Consider the following 27291-nt stretch of genomic DNA (forward strand, 5'->3'; position numbering starts at 1 on the left):
GTCATATCTCGGCCACTTCAGCCGCCAGGCTCTTGCTTATAGCAGGTCTTAGGTTGAGTTGTTATGTAAAACATTCTAAAGCCCCTCACCCCACCTCCCCTTTCAGCTTTCTGGCAGCTCATCTCTGTGAAGCCCTGAAATCTCTCTTAGAGTTTAGGGCTGGATTTGAATTGGGCTGCTGAATAATGGAATTGTGCTGTCTAATGTTAATCCCCCTGGCAATCAGTCTTGTTGAAAAGAGCATATGATTCAGTGGTGTTATGTAGAGGCAGCGTAGAGCGTATGGAGTAATGCAGAGAAAGGCCTGATTATGTCACAAATTTGGGAGCTCGCCCAGCTAAACGTGGGCCAATAATGACACAATGCTGGTTGGGAATATCCATTAAAGCTCAACCCCAATAATTTTCCAAGCCTTGAACCTTCTTTATAAATAGAAGCCAAAAGTCAGTGGAGTATGAGACGTTTGCAGGAAAGATGGAGGTGTGAAATACTCTCATCTTTGCTCAAAACCCGAGTAATTGCTTTGAGAAGTGGTAATAAAATAAGAATTGAGTCAGCTGAAGAGCCTCAGGCAGACTTACAGGGCTGGCAGACCGTCATTCTGAACATCCCTGCGAGTGGAAACTGAAGGGATTCAGGCTTGAAGAGTGAATTTCTGGTGGCCCGCCAGTCCAAGTACAATAGATGGCTGCGTGATAGCAGCCTCTCAGCTACATCTCTGTTTCACAGAAAGTCGGAGATTCTTTCCCAGAGAAAGTGAAGTCCTGTCCTAGTTCACGTTCTCCGAGGTCTTATTTTTGTTGCTATGATACATAGGCTTGTAATTCAGATATGACAGCGCATCAAACTGGGTGAGATCTTTTTATTGAAATTCTTCCTTGGAAAGGCATTCCCATAAGCACTTGAATGTAAAAGCCGTGTAATTTAAGTGACATTCTTGTGTTCTGGAATTAAACAGCAAGCCATTGTTGTGTGCAAGGGAAATGCTTGGGTTTACGGGAGCCCTTTTAGGAGCCTTTCTTGATTCTCATTAAAATTGACACCATTACTTTTCAGCCATTTACTTGCAAAGGAAAATTAGTGTGAAGCTCCACATCTTGGTAATTGTGGTGATAATAAAACGGGCTCTCCTTAAAATAGCTGGCTCCGGGAGGTGGCAAGTGTTCGCAGTAGATCATCAGTGACGGAGGCTGAAGGGCTGGATTCTGCCCGGGGTCCTGCCACCAAGAAGCTGCAGCCTGGCGGACGTCATTTAACTTTTGGTTCATTCTCCTCGTGTCTGAAAATGAAGGCGCTGAGACTCAGTAATGCTAGATAAAGGCAGGCTGGTGTTGTGAACGTAGAGCGTCTGTCCCCCCACACCTTGGGGACCGAGTGAACTGGGACAAGTGACTTCGCTTCTCTGAGCCTTTCTGCTCACCAGTAACGTTGAAGGATGATGCTTGCCTCATTTCTGTGATGGTTGTATCAGTGTCCTAGGGGCCGCTGTAACACTTCATCACGGGCTGAATGGCTTAAAACAATAGGAGTGTATTCGCTTGTCAGTTCTGGAGGCCAGAGTCTGAAGTCAAGGTGTCTGCAGGGTTGGTTCCTTCTGGAGACCCTGAGGGCGAATCCTCTCATGCCTCTGTCCCAGCTTCTGGTGGCTGTCATCAGCCCTTGGCTTGTGGACACATCACTCCATTTCCAGCTCTGTGGTCTTCCTCTCTGTGTGTCTCAAATCTGCCTCTGCCTTTCTCTCATAAGGACACCTGTCATTGGATTTGGGGCCCACTTTCCATCAAGGATGATCTCATCTTGAGATCCTTAACTTAATCACAAATACCTTATTTCCAAATAGGGTCACATTCACAGGTGCCAGGGGTCAGGACAGGGACTTCTCTTTTCTGGGACCATAATTCAGCCCACTACAGTGGTTATAAGAAATCGGTTGGGTGAGCAGATGAAAACACCCAGCTGGTACCTAGGCGGCGAGCAACCAATGCTGCTTGCCTCCTTCCCTAGCTTGGAAACTGCTTTGAGAGTTAGAAGACACCTTCAATGGCTTTTCTTGACTCAATCAGAAGTTTTCCTGAACAAACTGGATGCCATGTTGGGACTGACAGAACCGGCCAATAAGCTGATGGTCACTTGTCCTGCTGAGGTTTCCACCTTTGGTTAATGCAGTCCTCAGGGCTGTCCCAGGACTGAGATAGTTGCTTGAACTTGCAGGAGAAGGTTGTAGAGTTCGAGAGCTTCAATTCATCACGTTGGTCTTGTTATCTCCACCTCTCACCCCATTTTACAATTGGGGAAATCCAGATTCCGGACGCGTAGGTGATTTTTGCCAAGGTCTTGAAGGAACTACAAAGCTGGGTCTTCTCGAATCTCAGGTTAATGCTGCATGCACGGCACCGACATCTCTGTTTTGGGATTACTGTGGAACAGACCAGCAGCAGCTGCTGCAGTCAGACTCGAGAAAGGTGAACCCCGTGTTCAGCTCTTTGTTGCCAAAAAATCCCGAAAGAGAGAGAGAGAGAGGTGGAAGTATTCAAAAGACCAGTTGCTCCTTCTGACTCATAGAAACCCTTTCTTTGGCTTTGAATTATGAACTTTGTCTCCTTTTGATGTCCAATTCTGCATTCCCGGAGACCAGCAGATAATGTGTGAGCTTTTCACCTGGCATTGGGTATGTTGGGGGGTAAAGTGCAGCAGAGGTGGAAATAGGTCCTCCGGATTTGCAGAGGCCAGCCATGCCTGCTCCTCTACAATCTACTTTCCAGACTCCTTTCCCTACCCACGCACGTGTGGGTGTGAGTATGTATGTGCGACCATGAGCAAATCACTTTATCTTATCTGTGATTGGTAGTAATAGTTGTACATACCTCATGGCCTCGCTGTTGTCTTTAAGCAAAATAAAATGCTTAGCACTCTGCCTGGCAAATTAAAAAAAAAAAAAAAAGAGAGAGGGCAAGAGCTGTAAGCAACAGAGAGCATCTCGGTGGATGGTTGGGAGCTGGTCAGGTGCCAGGCATCCCTTCTGGCTGTGAGGGGATCACCCAGGCCCCTTCGCCAGCCCTGACTTGCTTGGCAGCAGACCGGGACAGCGCTGTCCACTGGCCCTTGACATGAGTTGGCTCCAGACATGATGGGACTCAGCCCAAAAGCAGGAAGGAATCCGTCCCGGCGCTGACTGTCCCCCAGGTGTGTGTTGGGAGGAGTGAAGTCTGTTATTGCAGGCGCCGACTGATAGGCCCGACTAAGGGGCTGACGCCTGGAGCTGAGCACTTGGCAGCCCGACCCCGTGGGAGAAGTCGTGTCAATCGTTTATTGCTTGGGGCAGCCCCGTCCTGGGAAGACAAAGGACCCAGTGTGGTCCCTGAGCCATAGGAAGGGGACTGAGACAAGTCAGAGCCCCTGAAAGCACACGTCTGCAGTGCAGTGGACCTTTTTTTTTGGTGGAGGGGGAGCAGGTTGGAACAATGTGGTGTTTGAGTAAATGAAGAAATGGTGGTCTGGGTCATTAATTAACTGGTTGGTTTATTACTGAGGCTCTCAAAATTAGGGCCATTCCCACCCACTTGCTCCTTATGGAAGACACGCCTCTGTCCTAGTTTCCAGCACATCATGCCTCCCGGATGCTGCTTTTGTATCTCTGTGTGATGAGGGTGGCCGTGGTATGGGTAGCATGAAAGTGCACAGTACCACGTGTCTAGAGATTTGAATGTGTCGGACACCTGACTCTCACCTTCCAACTCGCAGCTCTCGTGCATCTCCCTGGCACTCACCAGGCGTTGGCTCCACAGAGCCCCTTGGGGCTCTCAGCGTGAAGCGTCTTGACCTAGAAGCTTCCTGGCCAGACCTCATCTGATTTTCCGTATTCATGATTGTGCAGCCAGTGACTTCTTTTCCAGTTCTTGCTCTGAGTTTAAGCCTTGGTGTTTATCCTGTTACTGGTTCTGTGTGCCAGCTCGATGTTGTGAAATCTAGCTGGAGGGAGGCAGAAAGCCCCTCTATTGGGAGTGGATGGAGGTGTCATGCCGGGGAATAGGTCACAGCGGTGCCATCCTACGTGGGCCCGTTGACATGGAACCTTGGAGCTGCCCTGGGGATTGAGTAGGAAGCAAAGTCCCGCTGCTTTTGTGGCTTCAGCAGCCCATTCCTCCGCCTCCTCTTCCTAACCCTTGCTACCCCACCAACCCTCAGGGGTCTCTACTCCTTGCCGGGTAGCACCTCTGGAGGTTCTGGTAGGAATTACATGGGCAAGTGGTTCAAATTCTGTTTGCATCCTTTGCTAGCTCTGTGGCCTTGGAAGTCATGGAACTTCTGAGCCTCAGTTTTCTCATCTATAAAATGGGGGTGTGACATGCTTTTCCTGTAGGACCATCGGGAGGATGTGGTAGAAGAGTGGTGCTTTTAAGTAAGGGGACCCACGTGATCGCCAGTCCTGTCATGAGGGGGTCCCACACCTCCTTTTGTAGCTCTAGGCTGAGACATGCACACTCAGCCCAGCCCTGGCTACAGGAGTGGTCAGTCCCCTGCTTCCCTTCAGGATGGAGATTTCAAAACTTCCTTTGGTAGCTACTGTTTAACGAGCTTTTTGGTTGCCACAGAGCAGCTTTTTGTACCTATTTCACAACAGGTATTCCAGGGGCATAAGCTGGCCCGTGGGTGGCTATATCAGCTCCGAATGTACTGACCAGCAGAAAGTGCTTTCCTGCAGGACTGATACCAGCTCGAAGTTACTCCTTCCAGGTTCTGAGAGTAGGTGATGCCAGTGGGCGCCAGCTCCCGGATTTGGAGCAGACACACACTGGCCTGGGTAAGGTTTGTTGGAACTGTGCCATATCACCATATTTGCCATGTTCTCTGCAAGCCATCAGTTGCCCTCTGCCCTATAGTTGAGGAAGGAAGCCTTATCGATCGCTTTAGATCCTGGCAGAGGGCCTGGCTGAGGTGGCTGGGGAGAGGGCTAATATTTGATCTCTTGTCTAATCTTTGGTGCTGAGTCTGTGGCATGGACAAAGAGGATGTAGAAGTGTTACAGACAAGTGAATGACTTGCAGCGTTTTGTAAGAGGGTCTCTTCATCGTAGCTGGAAATGATTCAGGTGGGGGTATAGGCCAGAGAGAAAGCTTGCTGCTAGCAGACTGTGGGAAGTAAGCCTGGCATGAAGACGTAAATTCATCAGTGGCAGTCAGAGTGCCCAGTAATTGAGTGAGAACTTAGTGAGATTTTCATCAGTATGTGCTGAATTGAAATCATCAAAAAACAGACTGAGTTACTTATATTTAAGGGTTTGTGGTTCTTAACGTACTGCAAATTCTAACTCAAGGAATCTTCCGAGTTTCTCTCTAAACATATACAGCTTCAGTTACCTGTCACCTCTTTTAACAAAAGACCCCAGTTGGGGGCTTCCTAGGTGGTGCAGTGGTTGAGAATCCGCCTGCCAATGCAGGGGACACAGGTTCGATCCCTGCTCCAGGAAGATCCCACATGCCGCGGAGCAACTAAGCCTGTGCACTACAACTATTGAGCCTGCGCTTTAGAGCCCGTGAGCCACAACTGTTGAGCCCATGTGCTGCAACTACTGAAGCCCACGCGCTAGAGCCCGTGCTCCGCAACAAGAGAAGCCACGGCAATGAGGAGCCCACGCACCACAACGAAGAGTAGCCCCTACTCACCGCAACTAAAAATCCCGTGCAGGGCAAAAAAGACCCAACACAGCCAATAAAATAAATAAATAAATAAATTTATTAAAAAAAAAAGACCCCAGTTGGGACGTATTATGCCAATTCTCATTAAGATGAGTGTAGAAATGCCAACAGGTTCTTCCGCTTTGAAATAATACTTCCTCCAGAGTGCTCTTACGGATTTCCCCTCCCTTAGAGCACCCTGCTCTTGCATTTAGGTCTTGTGTTTGGTTTATTTTCACAGTCAGGAGAAGGTAGGGCAGAAATGACCCATCTTAGGGATGTGCTCCCAAGTTCAAGAGCAGGTTTGAGTTGGAAAGGCAGCATTTAGAGTTTTACCATAGTTAGGTCAGAGGCAGGTGGGAGGTGGGGAAGAGGTGGCTAGGAGGGTATTGGTGTTTCTATGGGGAGGTTTTTCTGTTTCTCCTTCTGAGAAGAGAGAGATGATGAGGTTTGGAGGGAAAAGATAGAGCAGGGCATTCTACAGGTATTCTCTCTGTTGATTGTATTGTAATGATTAATCCTCTATCTATGGGGCACCCTGTGCTTGGCCTAGAAGGTGTCTGGGACAATCTGTTGAATGAAACACGTGCTTTGGCCTCTTGGGGTTCTCAGGTCACAGTACAAAAGACCCCAAACTGCTGCAGTGCAAAGATGATAAATACAGACAGAGATTCCTGGATCTTGATAGAACTTCTCCCTTATCTTTCTGTCTCCCGCAGCCTCCCCCTTAGAGAATTCTCTCAAACAAGGCCTGTAGGAATTCTCTCCATTCCAAATAAATGTGCAAATTACAGGTCAGATGGTGCCCCAGACATATTCCCTCTCACCTCAGCATGAAAGTGCTCTTTTTTTAAGATAAGCTTTGAATGTTATTTTGGAGGGATCTTTTGGAAGTTGTACTTTTTTTAAAAAAGGAATTCCTCATTTTATTTGGTTCGTATACACTCTGCTGAGACTGAAAGATGAAGGATTTAATCCTTTAAATTTTACACCTTGGCCAAAAGGAAGAAAACCATCTCGCGTGTGAACCATCACTGAGTGATCAGTGGGCAGTGGGCCCGGTTGCAGGCTGGCCTGAGGCCCCCCATTTGCCTTGAATGGTGGGAAGATAAGTAGATTTCAGACTGGAGTCTTTTGTGATCTGGGTGACTGTGTTGAAGCCTCTCTTTAGATGATGCTTATAGCAAGGAATTATCTAGAATCACTTTTATTTTCAGGGTCTGGGTTTGCCTCTAAGAAAACAAATGAGGTTTGATTGTTCAACTTCTCCTGTGGTTCGTTACCAAAGGGAGGCATTTCTTGTTTGCTCAGATGGGCTGAAAGCTTTTGCTTCTGCTTGAACTGTCCCAGGAGCAAAGTAAGGCATCTGAGAGATTAGCATGATAGATTTCTCTGAAATTCCTCCAGCAGTAAGGTTTTGTAATGGTGAAAGTCGATGAAACTATCAATGTTATTGCCGTGGACATCTTTCCACGTCCGTGCCTATCTCTCTGCTTCATTCTTCCTTGTGGCCTGTGTGCTGTCTGTCGTGAACAAGAGTATGATTTATTCAGTCATCCCCCTTTTGCTGGGTATTTAACTTGTGTTCATCTTTTATTTTCCAGCTGCCAGAGAGGTTCCATTGACAAGCTTTGCACACACCTATTTGTTGGGCACCTGGGTGAAGATTTTTCTAGGACCTATTTCTAGAGGCAGACTCACTGGATCTTTTTTGAGATCAACAGTTTCATCCAGACAGCTTCATTCTGAGCAGATAAAAACCGTGGTTTGGTTTTTATCTTCTTTGCAAATCATTTGAGAAAAGATATTCTAAATCAGAGTTCTGCCTGTGTAACAAGAGGGTGTGTTTAATTCCTGGACTTTTTTTTTTTTTTTTTTTTTTTAATGTTTCTAACATACTCTCCCCATGAAGGGAACCCGGCTCTGCAGACACCAGCTGATTGCATTCCTGAAAGATGTTGCACCCGCGATGGCAAGTGGCGGGGTGTTGAGGCTCCGCGATGGAGCGCCCCAGCTTGACGGCTCTCAGCTGTGTTTACCCCAGCTCCTCAGGAGGGAGCCTGGGGAGACTGACGTCTGAGTTTTGCATCACCGTGAAAACCAAGCACAATGCAGGGAGGGACCTTGTGCAGAGTCTTTGTGTTAGGGGAGAGAAAAGCCTTCAGTCAACTGGACAAGATAAACATGCTTAACTAATTGAGAAGGCAGCTTTTCGGTGATCCTAGGACCATATCTTACTCTGTGATATTGTCACCTTTGCCAAAAATCTCTCTCTCTTTTTTTTTCAATTGTGGTAAAATATATATAACATAAAATATACCATTTTAACCATTTTTGAGTGTACAGTTCAGTGGCATTAAGTACAGTTGTTGTACAACCATCGCTGCTCTCATCATCCCAGAACTTTTTCATCATCCCAAAGCCATGTCTCCTTTTAACAAAAGGAAGGGCATTTTTGAACCTAAAATTGGCATCCCTTTGTGGCCGCCAAAGAGTCTTCAGTTTCGGTTTAACTTTTTGAAGGCATAGAGATCAGGGTATCATAAACATTTGGGGTGTAAATAACACACGGCCCTGCTCCTGTAATTTGCCCAAGAAGACCTAAATTGACACCCAGCTGGTAGAAGCCACTCAACCCTCAACCAAATAATACCATGTATGACGTTAAGTAGGGGAGGCACCGTGCCCTCTGCCTGCTGTGGGCTTCCTGGCCAGCCAGCCTCAGCCAGCACTTTACCCTGTGTCTCCACCTCATCGAGCAAGCACAAAGGAATTAGTGGTGTTTTGCTTCATGGTGCAGCCTCCGTAAGTCACTGAGGAACTTCAGTGCTGGAGGGAAGACACTTTGGCTTTTCCCAAATCGGCTTGCTCCCCAGACTTTGCTCTCTCCGCAGAGAAACATGTATGTTTTGGAGAAAGTCGGATCCCCAGCCCAATTCCCTGAGACCGTCTAGAGTCAGATGTCCAAGCAGGAGGAAAATGAGGCTATATGTAGGATGGAGAAAGAGCAGCAAACCAGTCACCTTCTACCAAAATGCATCCCCATCCCCCCCGCCTTTTTTTTTTTTTTTAGTAATTCCGGGTACCCAGCATCCCTAGTCTGTTCTAGAAGATGGCAAGCAAAGTACTGGCTGTGGATACTTCGATTCTTTCTGAGAATGTGGTACTCCTTCTCATCCTGTATCCTAACTGCCCCTTTTCCTCTAGATCACTTTTGGTTCTGACCTCCTTTTGTGCCCACCTCTAGAGGCTGGAGGAAGCTTGGGGAAAATAAAACTCAGAACTCAGCTAGATATAGCCTGTCTGGTTGGAGGGCATTCGGCACAGTCTTGACAAGGCAATGAACTCATTCTACTAATTGTAATTAGTGTGAGGTCTTTAGCAGGTTCTTGGGCTCCTCAAACGTCAGAGGGCTTTGATCAGCTCCCCTAATAACCGTGCCTCATGCTAACTGGTTTAGTGCGTTTTTTAATGCAACAAAAGCCACCACCGCCTACTCTTGAGAAAAAAGCAAGGCCGAGCTTTAGAAACAAGAATTCTCAGTTGTTTTCACTTGTTCTCCAAATCGCAGAATGTTCTTTCCTTATTCAGCCCCTTGGAGTTGCTAAGAAACTGCCATTTTAGAGGAAAGGTAATTAAATTTTGATTTTAATTTAAAGACAGGGCAGGCAGCGTTCTTCATGTTCCTTAAATGAATGGGTGCCTGAGAGCAGGACACTTGCTGTTTCCAGATCAATCCTGGGCAGGCTGTGTGATTGGAGTCTTTTGGTGTTTTGCTGCCGGAGAGCACGGCTTTGAAATGGTTCTTTGTGGCAAGCGCTGCTGAACTTTGGGGAGAAATACTTAGGAGACCAGTGAGTGCTGGGAAACTGGCAACTCTGGACTTGATTAATTTATAGGTGTAATTTAAGAAGCTGGTTCTCCTTCTGATCCCCAGGATGCGTATCTACTGAGCCTGTAGACAGGAGGCCTCTCTGCCCGGTGGACATTTTTTTATGGCCTTTGCTATGTCCGAGCAAATGTTGTAGATCTCTTATGAACAAACTTCTTATTATGTCCAGGAGAGGACAGGCATGTTATAAAGTTTCAAATGGTCAGTTTACAAAGATTTGTTCTTTGTCAGTCAGGTATTTTCTCTCTTTCTCAATGATTACCCCTTGGAATGAAGCAGGCTGGTTTCTTCCTGCCATCCTTGTCCCAGCTTCAGAGCAGGATTTGAGAGAGGCTGTCTGATATTTCGACTCTTAGCAGCTGAGCCTTCTGGTTCGGGAAAGTGGACTCATTTGGAGCACTTGACAAAAAGGAGTGGGAGAGAGAACGCGGGGGAGAGAATGTGTTTTTTAAAGCACTCCAGGCTGTGTTTACTACACATTTATTTGGCGGAACCTCATTCCAGCAGGGCAGCCAACTGTCCCATCGGCTGCAGCCGCACCCTTTGGACTGCCTTCCGTTCTGTCTTAATTTGGAGCTGCCGCAGGGACCTTAGAATCTCTATTGTGAGTTCTCATCCTCTTTCAGGCCCATGAACTGGCCCCTGCAATCTGCTGAACTGAGAATATATAAACATTTCAGTAAAAACACCGAGGTGAGGTGCTTGGCAGCTTTTCTGTATATGTATTTCACTCACCTGGTAGAGAGAAAAACCTGTTTTCTGTAATATCTGAGAGTTAAACATGCTGTAAGAGACCCTTGCCTAAAACAAAATTCTTCCTGGTAGAGAAGGTGTGACTTCTGTTATCACAGAAGAACAAGAGATGGGCCAGTCTTATTCTCTCATCCAGAGATAATTCACTGACTAATTCTTTTTATATCAGCTTGCTGCCCAAAAGAGTTGCAGACCCAAGGGCTTTGGTGTGTCCCTTGGCTGAGGAGATGACATTCACTGTTGCAGGGTCTTCGTGCCCACACTCTCTGCCCTGTCCCCGTGGTGCTTCCCAAGTGCCCACTGGGCCGGGCCTCAGCGCTCTCTAGGGGCTGTGCCGCCCAGCCTGTTTCCCCAGCTGCCATCCGTACCCTGCTTTCACCCCAGTTTTTCAGAAGTTAGACTAGGAGTCCAAGCGCTGTCATCCCCTCACGAATGATGCCTGTTCTTAGGATCTGATGGACACAAGGGAAGAGTGATCCCTGAAGGATCTGAGAAAGGGGAGCTCGGCAGATGCTGGCATCCAGGGACCTTTTCCAAGATGTTTCAGGCCTCGTTCTCTGACTTGTTTAAGGGCAGAGAATAAGGTTGCAAAGGAAATCAAAGCCTGATGTGGAGAAACGAAACATGAGGCCTACTGACTTTTTAAAAACATTTTAAATAACATTCTCTAAGGTTTCATTTTATACTGAAGGCAGCTGTAATAAGTTTTGGAAGGCGGTGTAAGGTTTCGATTACAGAGCAATCCAGCTTGCAGTTTTTGTACCCAAAGTGAGAAAGGGCGGAGGGGGAGTGGGGGGTAGCTAAAAGGTTATTTTGTATAAGGTGAGAAAATTTGAAAGGGTGAATTCAAGACTGTAAGCGGTAACATTTGGTATGCTGTAATTTGCAAATGCAATAAAACGAGACCATTGCAAAGGTGGTTTTTTTTTTTTTTTTGGTGAACATAGTCCAGATAGCAATGGAATAACTTAATAACTCGAGCACAGCAGCACGTTGACCACAAGTAAAACAAGACTGCAAAGACTGCAGCTCCGTCACGGGCCCTGCCAATGTTGCCCCAGTGACGAAGTTCTCTGCTGAAGGCTGGCGCAGGCCGGAGCTGTCGTGCCGTATGAAAGCCCTCATTGTTCACGGGCATCATTATTTGGTATTACATGCACAATGTTTGCTTGTGAAACGATTTATGAGAAACAAGCATGTTTAAGAAAAAGGACTTGGTTTGAAATTCAGCTGATCTGGCTTATGACATTTAAGATTTTATAGTACCTTTGTTTCTAAGAATAAATATTTAGGCCCACGGTAAATATTTATCTTTGAACACGCAAACACATGCACGCAAAACTGGAAAGCTGAGCCAGGGAATGAACTGATACCTCACATTTACTTTGCTGTGGGAAGGAGTAAACTACTTCAGTATTCGATAGGTGCAAAGGAGCCTATTTTGTGAGCTTGGCGGGCCGTGTCTAGCCCGGAGGACAGCGCCCCTTGGGCTGTTAAGTCTCTTGGGAGGAGGCCTGGTGGGGAGAGTGTGTGTGGACTTGATTCTGTTCTTCTCACGTGGCGCCATCCCTGCCAGCTGCTGGCAGGTCCCTGTGGCTTCTAGCTGGACGCCAGGCCTGACCAGGAGGTTCACAGTGGCCCATCGCTGGGATGCTGTCTCAGCCAAGCAGTGAGTGTTTCTAGTGATGCCAGGATCCCAACTTTGAGATTTTCTGCCCACAAAAACTAGGGGCCTCGACTTCTGGGCTCTTTGCTTAATTAGCCTGTGTGGGTGATACTACAGCAAATGAATGACTTCTTTGGGGCTCTGAAATCCATATCTGTGTAATGTAAAAATATAGATGTCTGTGAAGTGATGGGAGATTCTGGAATGAAATGTGCTAAAAGTAAATGCCAGCATTTTTTCTTTTTTTCTTTTCTTTCCTTCCCTCCCTCTTTTCCTCCCCCCCTTCTTTTTTTTTTTTTTTTTTTTTTTTAAGTTTTCAAAGACAAGCAACAGCTTATGCAGTAAAATCAATTTGCACATGGTCTGGCTCTTATCCAACAAATTCCACTGAATGATATTTTAATCTGAAAGCCCAGATAGAGGAAAGCTTAGATAGCTGTCATTCTAATTTGCTGTTTCCAGGCCAGAGCGTGGGTATGCTCAGGTGCAGCGTGGAGACATCCTTGGTGTGTTGCGCCAGTTGGGATGTCCTCATTTCCCTTGGTGGTATTTTAGACTGGAGGGTAAAGGCAGAGGTACCCACAGTGCGGGGAGGGAGACAGGGAGGGTGGCTGGTACGGACAGGTAGGTGGGGATGGGGTGATATTTGTGAGTGGAAGGATGATTGGGTGTGTGACTCTTGACCGAGCTGCCAGGTAGGAAGGTTCCAGTCCAATGTGATTATGGTGCCTTTGTGGACAGGATCACCAGCAGGCTGGTCTGTTACTTGATTCTTGAGAAATGTGGTGTGTATTTGCTCCTGTGCCTTGATGTGGCTGCCCCTTGGGGGTTTCTGCAGAGACCACCTGTGAACTGGATGGTTTCCCTGGAGATGGAGGCAGATGAGGGAGAGTGGGAAGGAATTGCTGGCTTAATCTCTACGGGGCCTTCTTGAGACGGTCTGAGACTTCTCCAGGATTTGGCAATCCGTGTCGCTTTATGTTTCTTTCGGTGCCCCATCTGAAGAGGCTGAGGAATGTCTGCCCGTGCATGGAGCGTGGGATGCACGGCAACACTTAATACTTATCAAGGAGAGGAACAGGGATGTGGGACAAAGGATGACCAAAGGTAGTGCATTCTACAACAAAAAGATGAAACCAGTTGTTCATAACTTTGGGCTTTAGTTTTTAGTTTACTTTCCTTTTAAAACAAGGGATGGAAGTCTTTTCAGAGCATCTTAGAAATGTACGTGGAACCGCTGCCTGTAGGTGCCGTTTTGGAATTCAGGGTGACCTTAAAGTCAGTTGTGTCACTTCCCTGGGATGTTAAGCTCATGATGAAGGTGAGTTTCTGGCCGTGCCCCGGATGGAATGAGAGAAGAGGCACTCTTGCCCCCGCTGTTTGTCCTTTAGATTGTCAAAATAAAATCTTCCTTGTTCATTAGGTGGCCATGGACAACCAATGACTCGAGATGTAATAAGTTCTTTTCTCCGTTTTCTAAATAAGTACTCTTCTTACAAGGGTCACGCTCCAGCTGTCTGCTTTGAAGTCGTTTTTGTTATGCATCGGGCTGTGGTGTTATTTCAGAGGCGTCAGCCAGCAGACTCAAGGCCTTTTTGGCTTGAGTTCACGAACAGCCTTCTGGACAACACCACTTATTTGTTTGTCTCTCCCCGTCCCGTCCCTGCTCCCCCTTCCTTCCCTCTCTCCACCAGAGCGATCACCACACCGGCCCATCCTCCAGGCTGGGCTGCCGGCAAACGCCTCCACCGTGGTTGGAGGTGACGTGGAGTTTGTCTGCAAAGTGTACAGCGACGCCCAGCCCCACATCCAGTGGATCAAACACGTGGAAAAGAACGGCAGTAAATATGGGCCTGACGGGCTGCCTTACCTCAAGGTTCTGAAGGTGAGCACGTTCTGAATCCAGAGAGACCCACGACTGGGGTCTCTCTGATGGGTTCGGCCACCGGTTCTTTGGTTTCCTGTTGAATTTGAGAGAAGACGCCTCTCTTATGTGTTCAGTACAGAGTGTATTTGAGAATGAGCAGATCGTTAAGGTTGCTAATAAAATCTCAGAAGGGAGCCGTGGGGCAGTGGGAGGACTACTAAAGTTGGAGTCAGAATAGTTGAGCTATTTATCGGCCCTGAGATCTTAGATGAGACGTTTAGGCTTAGCTGCACGTCTATAAAAGTGAGGATCGTGATAATATCTCCCCTACAGGGTGTTGTACGGAGTAAACGGGATGGAGTAGCTGGGAAGAGCTTTGTAAACTCTAGGTGTTGCACCAACTTTTATTATTACATTGATGTTATCTCCTCTTAATATGAGGTTAGGATCAAATTTTAGTTAGCCACCTTTTAGAAGCAATTTAAATTTTCCTTTGAAAAGAAATCCCTTAACCTTTGAAATTCATTCACACCTGGTTCAGATGATAAACTTGAGAAGGTATTTCTGCACTCATGAAACGCTGAACAAGGAGACTTTCTTTCCCCTTGTAGTTCTTATTTGGTTCCTCGCAAGACCCTGTTTTAATCGCACCAGGCTCTTTATTTTTTAAGATCGGTCTTGCTTGTCAACATGGTGATGGCAAGTGGTGGCTAAGTCTCTACAAACACTTCAGAGTGCCCTGCCCGCCACGTCTCCCACATTGAGTCCCACGTTCGTAGACAATGTCCTTAAAAAGAACAGTCTTCCAGTAGAACTGTAGGAAGCTCAACTTGGGACATTAAACCGATGAAGTGTTCTCTCTAGCTAAGAACACCAAGGATCCAAAAAGCTGGAAGAAGATGACCAGCCTGAGGAACTGTGGACCCATTTTGCAAGGGGATTGATCAAACCCTTCCTCCCCTCTCCATCAGGTCACTTCTGCTGTCCACCAGTTGACCTTTTTTGTTCCTTCTAAACCCACAGCCCTTTGATGCTGATGATTAGATGAGACGGAGGTTGTTTTTATGTGGTGTGTTGGTGGTGGGACCCTAGGCAGTGTGAAGTCCTTCCTGGTTGGCCGTTATATTGTTTTCCTGTGTCTGTTCCAGCACTCGGGGATAAATAGTTCCAATGCAGAAGTGCTGGCTCTGTTCAATGTGACTGAGGCGGATGCTGGGGAGTATATTTGTAAGGTCTCCAATTATATAGGGCAGGCCAACCAGTCTGCCTGGCTCACTGTCCTGCCAAAACAGCAAGGTAACAATGTTTTTTTGTTTTGTTTTGTTGTTGTTGTTGTTTTCAAAGAAGGCTCTGGATATAGAAGCTGAAAAGACGTGGTGCTTTGGGAGACTGCAGGCAGCTCATAGGACACCTCTGTGGTCTTGGTGTATTCATTATAATCTTTCTTCGGTGATGCAGCTGGGATGACACCAGCAGCCATGGAAAAATGCCCACAATGTTCAAAGTGCTTGCTCTAATTTCTTCTAAAGATTCCCTTCCACCCCCACCCAGTGTTTAAGTTGTTCCTTCTGGTTTATCTTGTTCGGACTGCACACCTCCTCTCGTTACTGCACATCAGCACCATTGTAAACACACCCTGACACGCCTGTTGAATGTGTGGCATTTGTATAGCTGCAGAATTCATACCTCCTCTGCACCCCCCCCCCCATTTTTAGAGAAATATTGGCACAATATAATGGGTTCAGCAGAGCATCCTTTTCTTGGTTGCGTAACTGATACGTATGGAATACTGTCCTAGACCTTGTTATCCCAAACTCGAGGATGTTCTGTCTCCGTGAATAAAGGTACTGCTAGCTGCTGTTAAAGACAGCAGGTCGTCTTTCTTAATTTGTCATGATTCACATTCAAATTTTTATATTAAAAAAGAAAAAAGAGTCCAGGTTCTTTGCTACCAATATCATGCTTTCTTCCATTTTCTTTCAATGCAATGTACATCAAGATGGTTATGCAGGAGTAAAACTAACCAGGGCCTGGTAACCAACACAGGCCCCCACCCTGGTGGTTCCCACCGGCCCGGAAGGATGTGCCAAGTGTCTACTTGGGCTTATCTGCAGGGTGCTGTATTACAACACGACAATTTAGACACAACCATCCTTTTTTCGAGGTGGGAGTTTGCAGCCAACAGGACCAGAACCCAACTTGGACTTCTGGGTGCCATACTTTTGGAAAATCACCCTTACATCCCAAGCAAAACAAAGGTCAAGAGAATGGATCTCTGTGGGTTGATTTTTCCATGCCTTTGATCGCATGCATGTATGTCTAGGTGGTGAAGCCGGTGTGGTGATGGGCCGGTGGAGGTGAGCTGCTCCGTGTCGCTCAGTCTCTCTCGGTTGTGGGCTTTGTGGATGGGCTGCAATCGGAATCTTCCGGTGGCCGGTACCCGCCGGAGCCCCCGGTGCGACGCCTCGTGGTTCCATGGCCCCCTCCACAATCATTCCTGTGTCGTCTAGCCTTTTCTCTTGCTTTCCTTGTTTTCTAGGCCGCCGGTGTTAATACCACGGACAAAGAAATTGAGGTTCTCTATATTCGGAATGTAACTTTTGAGGATGCTGGGGAATATACGTGCTTGGCGGGTAATTCTATTGGGATATCCTTTCACTCTGCATGGTTGACAGTTCTGCCAGGTATATACTGCTCTTTCTCTCCATGGTTTTTTTCCTCTTCTTGGTTGATTGCTATAAAATTAACACAGCTTCTGTTCTCAGAAAAGGCCCCTTTTCCCCTTGCATAAAGATTTTTTTAAATGTTTAAAATTATCCCCCAGGGATAAGAAACTTGCCTTGGAAATTCACTCACAGTGAGATCCCACCCTCACATTTATGATTAAGTGAAATTTCACCCTTCACACCCAAAGGGATCTTACATTTTTAGTGAGTCATGGAGTCAATGTATAAATTCACCCATCCCCCTTTCTTTTAAGGAAGACGTTGAAATTGCTTTGTAAAATCCAAAGTAATTTTTTCTCATTTCACATTCCATTTTGCTAAAATCCCATATGCACTTTTATTACTTTTGTTCTACTTTCTGTTTTTTAACAAGATGTAAATAGATGGGTGTATGTTGAGGTGTCCCGGGAGAAGCACCCCCACGTGTAGGGTGTACAGAAGCAGTGTGTTACCTACCTTGGGGATCGGTGGCTTGCTGCATGGTGTAATGGAATGTGCTCTCAGTTTGCTTTTACTGCAAAGCATGCTCTTGCCATCTTGGGCTTGATGTTATTTCTACCCTACAGAGAAATCAACATCACCAAAGCCCTGTTGCCTAAATATTGCTGCTCTCTGAATCTTTAACTGACATCTCTATCCTAGTCAAGCTTCCTTGATAATTACTATCTACTTTAGTGCATCTGTCTTTTTGTTATTTTCTTTGTGAAACTGCATAGGCTATGGTTTACTAGCTCATAATGTTCCACTGCAGTTATTAATTCCTTATTTTTAGAGTGCAGTGCCTACCTGCATGCTTATTTTATATCCAGTAAAAATGAATTGATCGTTTCATTTTGTGCTATGCTGCTGAGAGTTTTGACTATCTTGCAAATAGTTTTCTGATTCAAATGTGTAAGCTTTAAATAATGCCATCGCATTCATTTTTCCTTTTGTTGTGAATCTGCTCTGTGAATATTTGCTTTGAGACAATGAGAAGCTTCTTGTATTGAGCTTGCTTTTACTTGCAGTACTGCATTCTGCAAGTGCCCGATTGGCACTTCTTAACCAATTTGCCTGACAGTACAAGCACATTAACTCAGAATGCAGTTTGAGAAAAATGCTATTTGGAAATACACTGCTTGTCGATTGACCATTGAGGACTTAAGGAGGGAGCAGACATTGTTGGAAGTTGGTATAGAATGTGCTAACTTAAGTAATTATATATCTATCCTCACATGGGAGATCATCTCTATTTTTCCTTTAAGAGAAAAGTTGTAGTGATATCCGTATAACCAGATGTCACAAAATGTAGATGGTTATTGATTAAGGAATTTTACAAACTTTATATCGTATGGACATAATGATTCCATATTATAAGCAATTCAGTCTTTATATTAAATGCATTTGTTTGTTTAGTTGGATAATCTACTGGACTATATTAAAAAATTTTGAAACTTTTCAGTCCGGCCTACTAGATGAATGTTTATTCCATTTCCTAAGGAACTGTGTTCATCTGGGTAAATGACTTGGTCACATCTGCCTTTGGAAGAGCTTATCTAAATAAGACTGAGGTGCTGTTCCTTTAGAAGTAAAAGTGGGCATCGTTCATATTTACAAATTTTTAAATGGTTTGCCTCAGAGACCATCAAAGAAGAAGACTGTCCTTTTGTTGTGGGTGTGGTTGACCGCCCTGCTCTGCCCAAATGTCTAACAGAATGTGACCTCGTAACCTGCCCCTTGTGCCTTGGTGGCAGCCGATCCACCGTGATCGCAAGATTGCAGAGGCCCATTGAGGATAGAGATAGTGACCACCTGGGCCCTGGTGGTAAAGCAGGGAGCCCTTAGTTATTCATCTGCATTTGGAAGAGGGGCATGCACGGAGGCCCAGAACCCATGCCTTCCTGCGGCCCTGAGTTATCAGCAAGCCCGTGTTGCCTTGGGAATGGTCGTTGCCTTTTGATTCCTGTAGCTTTTGCCAGGATGCATCTGTTCAGTGTCCTAACTCTGTGGCCTGCTTATCTGTTCCTCTCCTGTGATCTGCACTCTAGCTCCAGTAAGAGAGAAGGAGATCACAGCTTCCCCAGAGTACCTGGAGATAGCCATTTACTGCATAGGGGTCTTCCTGATCGCCTGTATGGTGGTGGGGGTCATCCTGTGCCGGATGAGGAACACGACCAAGAAGCCGGACTTCAGCAGCCAGCCGGCTGTGCACAAGCTGACCAAGCGCATCCCCCTGCGGAGACAGGTAACAGAAAGTAGATAAAGAGTTTGAAGAACTTTACCCCTCCCCCATGCCCGGCCAGCTCTTGGGTCTCTTCCTCTGCCTCCGTGCTGTCTTCTACTTCTGGGAGCATCCCTGTGCCAGTGGTTCCCACGGGCCTCTTAGTGGCCATCCGATCCGTGTTTGGAGCTTGGAGGGTCACGTTCTGGTGCATCAGTGAGGTCAACCGAGTCTAGTTCCAAGGGCGAGAAAGCCCAATGGTGCAAGACTCGAAGCTCATCTGCAGGACTGGAAATAACCCAGGAGGCAGTGCCCTGGTGTGTTTGCTGGGACTCAAGTGCAGTGGTCTCTTCAGAGACCTTTTGTCGCTGTGAGGTAATGCTTTTTTCGGAGACAGGCTTATGCCACTAGTTGGAAAGGGAGGGGCTATAGTTCTCTTGGATTTATTTTTTTAAGTCAGGGTCAGAAACCTATGCCTGGAGGTGACTGAACTACTGGCCTATGAGATCTGTCTTAACTGAATTTTGGCTTCACCTCTCCGATTCTTAAAATAGAATTGTATGCCTACAGTACGTTGTCTGCACTGACGTTGTGACTGTGGATCTGGTGGCAGAATGAATTTTTATCAAATGGGCAGTAGATTGTTGTTAGCCCCGCGCTTGGTCTTTGGTGGTTACTTTTTGCTTATATGTGCCTCCCAATTGGTTTCCTTTTGCTTTGGGCCGACAGGGCAGGGTGCAGCCTCTATCTCTGCTTTAAGCCAAAGCCCTGCAAAGCTGATGCAGCAGGCAGTGCTCTGATTCTCTCTCGTGCTCATGGAGATGGAAGGGGAAGGCAGTGTGAAGGCAGTGTTTCCAAAAGTATTTGGAACCTGGTTCCAATAAAGGCATGTTTTTTGAAACAGCAAGGAAAACAGCGAACTCACGGGCTCTCACTCAGTGTGTACTTCAGGTGCATTTACAGGGCACTTATTTAAATTGCAGACTCCTGAGTCGCAGCCCCCGAGGTTCTGGTTGAGCCGGTCTTGGAAAGGACCAGGAATCTGCGTTTTAAGCAAGTCCTCGGGTGATTCTGAAATGTGCTCTGTGAAACTCTGGGTTAATCCCAGCCCTGCCCCTCCTGGGACTTCAGGTGCCCATGACATTTTCTGGACAAGGCCTTAGGAAGGATTTGGAACCAGTTGGTCAGCAGCGGTTTGGGCACAGACCCGGCTGTTGTCAGCCCAGCTCCCAACTCCTGGCTGAATGGATCCTCGTTGACTTCTTTGAAGCCATGTTTCAAGCAGGTCTTTCTAGATGGAGGCCGAGGGTAGCATTGGGAATGTGCGTCAAGTGCAGGGCAGTGCCCAGATGGTGTTAAGAGGGAGGTGGGGAGGGGGGGCTGGAGAAGACATACCCATGGGGTCCCCCTGCCTCCAAGACTGCTGTTGTTATTAAAATGGCTCCACTCTCATTCTTGGGGCCAGGGCAGCAATGATGAGGCCACTTGCCTGATTCTGGGAGAGTCCAGTCCTAAGGTGACTCTCACAAGATGGTACCCTCGGTGACCTTCAGGTGTTGTGGCCACCCCTCCCCGACTCTCGCTCCTTACCAGCTACCTCTGGGCTGTTCTTACAGCCACCATCTCCAGAGCCTGGCTCTAGGGAGTTGAAAGAAGGAGTGGTGTTCCCACTTCTATTATCTTTTTTTTTTCTAATAGGGAAAAATGCTACCTTCTGGAGGAAACCTGTAATTTGGTGTAGGTAGGCCATTGTCCTGTAATTATTTCATCATCTGTTTTTTCTGCGGATGTTACAACGCTGTTCTCTTTACTTAATATAAAAAGGGGCCGAGGCCTTTAAAATCCCCTTGACTCTGTGCGTTATGTTTTTACGGCCTTTCTGCATAGTCTTCTGCACCTGAGTTGGTCCTTTCTCCTGTCCTCCGCTGTGTAACTGAAGGCAACATTCAAGCTCTTCCTCCTTTTTCTCTCTCCCTCCTTCCTTCCCTCATCATCTGCTGGGTGCTTAGTCTAACCCAGGTTCCACGTAAGATGTGGCCCGTCACCTTCGCCGACGGCGCCAAGGTCGTTTGGGGACCTTCGTTTGAGATGCAATTGCCTTGTGTTTCAGTAAGGTCGAGCCGTATAGCAGAAGTAGAGCAAAGTGGGCAAAAACCAGTTCCCTGGAAAAATAAACCTCTGGGAGTTGATTTGGGGGAATGTTGACACGTCTCAGCTGCTCCCATGGGACACACTGATGCTTCCCAAAGATTCTTATTCGTCCGTAATGAGCACGGCCCCTCTGGTGGAGGAGATGCTTATCAGGTAGCTGGATAAAAGAGGGTTATTGGACTGTAGCTGGAATGAAAAGCCCCAGAAAGGCCGGCAGATATGTTGATGACAGAGAGCATACCACAGGGATGCCAAGCATGCCTCTACCTGGCGACAGGTGAGCCTGCAATTAGATGTCTCGGGGATGGGTTTTTCCTAGGCATTTCCTAGGCACTTGTCTTGTTGCGTGTGCCCAGCCTGCTCTGTCACACGGTAGCACTCAGCGTCTTCGTGGTGGAGTCCGAATTTCATCTTCTTGGCCCTGACCCTCGCCCTCCCCTGGACATGCACAGACTACATTTCACTCAGTCAATCGTTGGTCCCTTTTTAGAACAAGAGAAGGTTTACAAAATTTTTTTATCCTATTGTGAATTTTTTAAATTGGCATTTACTAATCTGCACTGGGCTTAGCAGTGTACGACAGACATTTCTGTCTGTTATTTGTTTTTGAGACAAAAATACTTTTTCTCCAGTACCTAAGAAGAAATTCCTTGTGGTCATTTCCCAGTAACCATGAATTTTTTTTAAGACTCCTCATGCCTTTTGATGTTTGCGGAAAGAGAAACAACTTTTTGGTGAGGGAGGCAGGTGGCACAGGGCGTCTCCCTGTTCCCTGCGACAGAGGTCATTCCCCGTTCTGAGCTGGGGCTCAGACAAGGGGACCAGCAAGAGCCAGCCTGGAGGGGGGCATCTGCGTGAGCCTCTCGGCTCTTGTACAGGTCTCCAGGGCTGCTGGCGGATGGCGTGGCCATTGTGAAGCCTTCTTTACACATATCCATGAGTTACCAGGAGAGCTGCACTTTCCGTGTTTTGCACAAATTGGTTGGGTGGGGGCGGGGGGGGGCGTGAAGGGAAGCGAGGATATGTGTTTAGGGGCATGCAGCATTGCTGGGTTTGTTGAATTGGCTTTTCAGTGAGCACCTTGGGTTCTTTCTCTGCAGCCAGATGCTTCCATAGGGCAGGATGGAGATTCAACTGTCTTCCATAAATAGATAACCCCAGCTCCTGGGTGGGGACATACACAAGGGTATAGCTCACGCTCTCTCCCTACCACCAGCATCTCAGAAGGGGCTGCAAGATTTGTTTGTTTTTTTTTCCCCCCAGACTTTACTTTCACACTCTTGGTTGCAGATACAGACAAGTTGAAAACCAGAGAAAAATCAAGGGCAAAGTCATGTTTTATAATATCTTTGAGGCAAGTGGCACATTCCCAGGGGCGTCATGGACAGGACAAGACTGGCGTGTGTGATTCAGGAGCCAGTTCTCGGGGCTGGGTATGAATGGCTACAAAACACACCAAATTCCATGAAGGGCAGTTCTACTTCTAGAAGCTCATTTACTACTTAGCAGCTAAACAGCATGATCTCGGAACATTCTCTGTATTTTGGGCAATCAAGTGGTCTGATGAAACCTTGCTGGTTCCAGAAAGCATGTGGGTAATTAGATGGTCATGGATGGTTTAACTGGAATTTGCCCTTTTGTGTGGGCGCCTGGCCCTCCCAGCCCCCATTTGGCCGTTCTTCCCTCTCAGCTTCCAGAACACACGACCGTTTGGCTAAGATCGGACCTGGATTTGGACTGATGTGATCTTCTATGAAGAGCAGCTGGTCTGGGTCTAATAGGTTTTCTCTGGAGTGTCCTGGAGGAAGGTTTGGGGAGGCGGAGACTTGCTAAGGGAGAAAAGTGCATGTCAGATCAACTACCCTGGCTAATTAACTAAAATTTGTTGTGGAAGGGAAAAAAAGTCCCCTCCCCAGACACCTTGAACCTTTATTTCAGCTTGAGGTGGGGATGGAATTTTGTTTGCCGTCCGGGAGAGATGGGCAGGGCTGATAGCAAAACCCTGTTAACTCCTGGGCCTTGTGCTCTGGTTTGGGGACGTGGATCCGTGGACTAAGAGGGTTTCCCTGGCTGGGGGTGGTCTGTTAGTGAGTCCTCAGAATAAGCACAAGGATATTCATCCCTCCTCCCCATGGCATCTGTGCCTCTGCCTGTTCTGTTCTCTGGGGCCCCCCTCATTGTTGAATTGAATCTAGTATTAAAAGATAACACAGTTTCTTGGTGGCCCTTTAAAGAGAAAAGAAAAAAAAAAAAACAAACCCTGCTTCCTTGCCTAATCTCCTTTATGTACTGTGGAAACAGACAAAAAGCACATTTAGTTAAAGGCTTGATTTATGGCAGGAGGAATTTATGGTAAAGAGATTCCGGAAAGTGAGGAAGCTGAATTGAGACTGTGAAAAAACATGCTAAAAAAGTGCCTGCCAGGATTCGGGAGTGGGAAAACAGCTTATTTTAGAGTGTTAATGTTTATTGTTGTAAATCACTAAGTGATCTCTATCGATGGAACATTTTAAAATTAGATAAAAAGGAAACCCAGAGTTGAAGAAGCATATCTAATAGGGAAGATTTTGACTTGTGTGCCCGCCCCCCCCAAAAAAAAAAGAAAAAGAAAAAAAAAAAAACGATCATCTAATATTGTTGCAGAAGTAGGATTCAGAGGTGGGCAGTGAAATTCCTTAAGGAGTGTGGTCCAAAGGAGAGATGCTCCAGAAACACGGTGTTGCACGGAGGAATCGCCTGCAAGGGGTCGTGCCAGCTCTGCAAACACGTTAGTGCTGGGAGTCAAACAGAGTGAAGAGAAAGCCAGTCGTATTTTACGGTCCCACAGGGGATTTTAAAAGCATAGTAAAAATGCATGGAGGTAAAATGAAGATATACCTCCACAGACGGAGTGATTGAATTCTGTTGTTTCTTACACTTAGGGCATTTTCTTAACCTTTTTTCTCTTTGTGTTTTTTACAAAAGTATTTTCCAGACCTGTACGTGGAATCTAAACTTCTGCACTTAATCTGAACGAAATTTCCATAACTTTAATCATAGTGGCAGCAACTGAGTTTGGAAAGGTTTTCCATTTTCAAAGCTTTCACCTTAAAACCTTGTTGGAGACACTGTTTCAGGGGAAGATGTATATAGGTGTGAACTTTTGTCACGGGTTTGTGGGCAAGATTCCTTTGGGGTCACAGGTGAGCCGCAGAGCAGTTAACTTCTGACTGGATGTTTCACTTTTCTTTCTGAAGCGGCCTCTAAGCTCTGTTTATCATGAGGGCCTTCTTCCTCTCCAGCTCTCCGCCTGCCCTGGGACCGTCCCCTGACTCCTGGGTCCTGAATTTCTGGGGTTTGCTCTTCTGCTTGCTGGAGCCCCAGTGCATCCTGGCTGTGAGCCAGAGGGTTTCATCTTTCAAACCATTAAGGCAAATTCTGCCCTTAAGGCCGGCGGGATTTCTTTCTCCCCCATTGCACAGCATGTGACAGACAGGATCTCACACACACAACAACCGTAGGCACCAAGTCCTCAGGCTTCCCCAGAGGGAGGGGCCATCATAAGCTGCCTTGGATCCGAGCAGCCAATGACTCCAAAAAGATGCTAAGAGAAACCATCGTGGTGTTGGTAGCAAAACCTTAGCAAATGCCAGGCTCAGCATTAAACGCTTTATGGGTATGACCTCATTTTACCCTCATAGTAATTCCGGGATGTGGGAACTGCTCTGGTCTCCTTTTAACAGACAAGGAAACTCGAGTATACGAAAGTCAAGTGACTTGCTGAAGCTTTCACAGTTAGTGTTGGAACTCGGTGGCACACTTGGTCATGATGCTGCCCGCCTGACTCGGGGTCCCACGTCGTAAACAGTTTGCAGGGGAAGGGCACCAACTAGGTTGGCTGCTGGGCTGGGGGGAGTCACTGGGTACCCACATGGAAGGATACAGAGATGCCCCAACACCCAGCCTGTAACCCAGGAAAGAGGTGACAGCAATGATCTCGTCCTTTTTAACTCATTTTATTTTATTTTATTTTTAACTCATTTTAGAAGTCAGTATATTTCAAGCATATGCCCTGTTTTACACCCCCTCCCCCATGGCGTGCCTCAGTCCAGATCCTTTTTATTCTTGAAAATATTTTTGTCATTAAAGAAAAGTACTTTGTTTTCCTCGAACATAAAAGAGACATGTGCATGGTAATCAAATTCGAATGGTTTAGGAAGTTCTGAAGTAAGACATATTCCACCCCATCCCTCAATGTCTAATCTCTCTCCCCAAAGGTGACCACAGCTAAGGTTCCTGTATATCCTCCCCGAGACTTGTTTTCAGTGCCTGTGTTGTTACATCTTGCCATGGGAAGGCTGTTTCCCCACGTCGTGTCCTGAAGCCTCCATGATGTGTGCTTTGTGAGGTTATGGCAGGGAAGGCTGGACAGGCCTCTTTACCCAGAACTGCTCCCCCATCACCACCCCAGGGGTTTCCTCCCTCACCACGATCAATCCCAGCACACCATGCACAGGAGTTCTGGGAGCCCTACAGTCCAGCAAGGAGGTCTGTGCTGCTGGCCTTGGAGAGGGTGTTCCAGCTGTGGAATCTGCCAGACCTTGTCCTGTTGGGGCCTGTACTGTCTCATCCAGGCTGACTTTGACTGCTTTTCCGAATCTTCTTGACTGTCATCTTCAAGCCCAGTTCCCACTGCAATGAGTGGTGATTTTTGCTTCTTCATGTGGGAGACCTTTTCGTCTCTGAGAACACCAGTCTCCTTTTTGCATCCATAGCTCACCATCAACGCAGGGTGTTAGGATTTGGGAAAGTATCTTTAGCTCAACCTATTCCTTGAATCTTTCTGAGCCCTTCTCTGCAGATGGAGCTCAAGACATAGATGTGGTCAGTGGAGGCTGCGGAGATCTTGATGGTGCTACTGGTGGGCCTCTCTGCTGTCAGCACACTGCAGAAGTGGATTCCACAGGTTTTTCATGTTTACCTTTTCATCTTTTTCTTTTTGCTTCAGTTGTTTTGCCTCTGTGACCCAGATCCTTGGGTGTGAAGCCTCAGCCTCGTAGAGCCTTAATGAGGCCCCTTTCAGCTCCAAAACTGATTATTCAGTTCCTTAAAAAAAAATTTGCTATGCTCACAGTGAATAAACATTGATCATACTGTCTACGTAATAAAATTTAGGAATAATGCTCTTTGACAAAAGACTACTCAGAAAGCTCAGAAATGTTTTCGTGTACATTTAAAAAGATTATAGAAATTCTGTGTTAAAAATTGCCTACTTCCTTGAGCCAGAAAGAGAAAAACCGTATGCTAATGTATATATATGGAATCTAAAAAAATGGTACTGATGAACCCAGTGGCAGGGCAAGAATAAAGATGCAGATGTAGAGAATGGACTTGAGGACGGGGGGTGGGGGGGGGGTGGGGGGAGAAGCTGGGATGAAATGAGAGAGTAGCATTGACATATATACACCACGAAATGTAAAATAGATAGCTAGTGGGAAGCTGCTGCATAACACAGGGAGATCAACTCGATGATTGGTGATGACCTAGAGGGGTAGGATAGTGAGGGTGGGAGGGAGGCTCAAGAGGGAGGGGATATGGGGATATATGTATAAATACAGCTGATACACTTTGTTGTATAGCAGACACTGCAACAACAGTGTAAAGCAATTATACTCCAATAAAGAGCTGAAAAAAAAAATCAAGCTAATCTTAAAAAGAAATCTCTCTTAGACAATTCTTAGGTTTCAGATGTGTTCAGTTGAAATCTTTTTTTGTGAACTGAGTAGAATATTCTGAAGAATTAGATGAAAAAGTACTGTAGAATTCACTTAAAAATAGATTTGAATTTTGCTGATATCCAGAATTGAAATAACAAAAATAAAACAACAGTTTGAATACACTGGAAAAAAAATTGCCTGCTTCTTGATATTAATACTAAAACCAACTTCCTATTCCTAAAATGATTCCTCCCCCACCCCCCCATCCCCAGTCCATTCTTGGACATCTTCTCAGGTTTCCTACCTGCTTTTTAAGGGCAGTCTGGGTTTAAGAAGGAGAGAATCAAGGTTTTTTAAGTAGGATGTTCCCAGGAAAGTATGTCTTCTGGTTTCCTGTGGGACCAGTCCAGGCTCCACCTTGAAAGTTCATATCCATTAAATTTGTTCATCTTTACTTGGTCCTTGCCACCTTGATTTAAAAAGTGTTGGTAAGCACAGCTGGGGAGAAGGGTTGACTCGGGCAGTCATGCAAGGGGACAGAACCATGTTAGAGGGATCACATAAAACCCCAAATTCCAACTCTCTCAGGCCAGAGTCTTGTTCACGGTTTAGAATACGGTGATGGTCAGGCAGCCCGTGATGGTGCTTTCATTACAGAAACCAGC

The 27291-nt window shown here is 46.4% G+C and overlaps 1 protein-coding gene across 9 annotated transcripts in view; it reads left to right on the plus strand.

Moving 5' to 3' along the window:
* Positions 1-27291, plus strand: part of FGFR2 (fibroblast growth factor receptor 2) — a 104381-nt gene that overhangs the window by 52305 nt on the left and 24785 nt on the right. For 6 of the 9 annotated variants that reach the window (XM_057736289.1, XM_057736292.1, XM_057736293.1 and 3 more), the window contains 3 exons: positions 13681-13871; positions 15002-15149; positions 18607-18809. In XM_057736289.1, coding sequence (XP_057592272.1) covers positions 13681-13871; positions 15002-15149; positions 18607-18809 — 542 coding nt within the window. The remainder of the gene's footprint in view (positions 1-13680; positions 13872-15001; positions 15150-18606; positions 18810-27291) is intronic. The other 3 variants (XM_057736291.1, XM_057736294.1, XM_057736297.1) reach the window with 1 other exon arrangement.

Source organism: Hippopotamus amphibius, chromosome 5, assembly GCF_030028045.1.
Source record: "Hippopotamus amphibius kiboko isolate mHipAmp2 chromosome 5, mHipAmp2.hap2, whole genome shotgun sequence".
NCBI lineage: Eukaryota > Metazoa > Chordata > Mammalia > Artiodactyla > Hippopotamidae > Hippopotamus > Hippopotamus amphibius.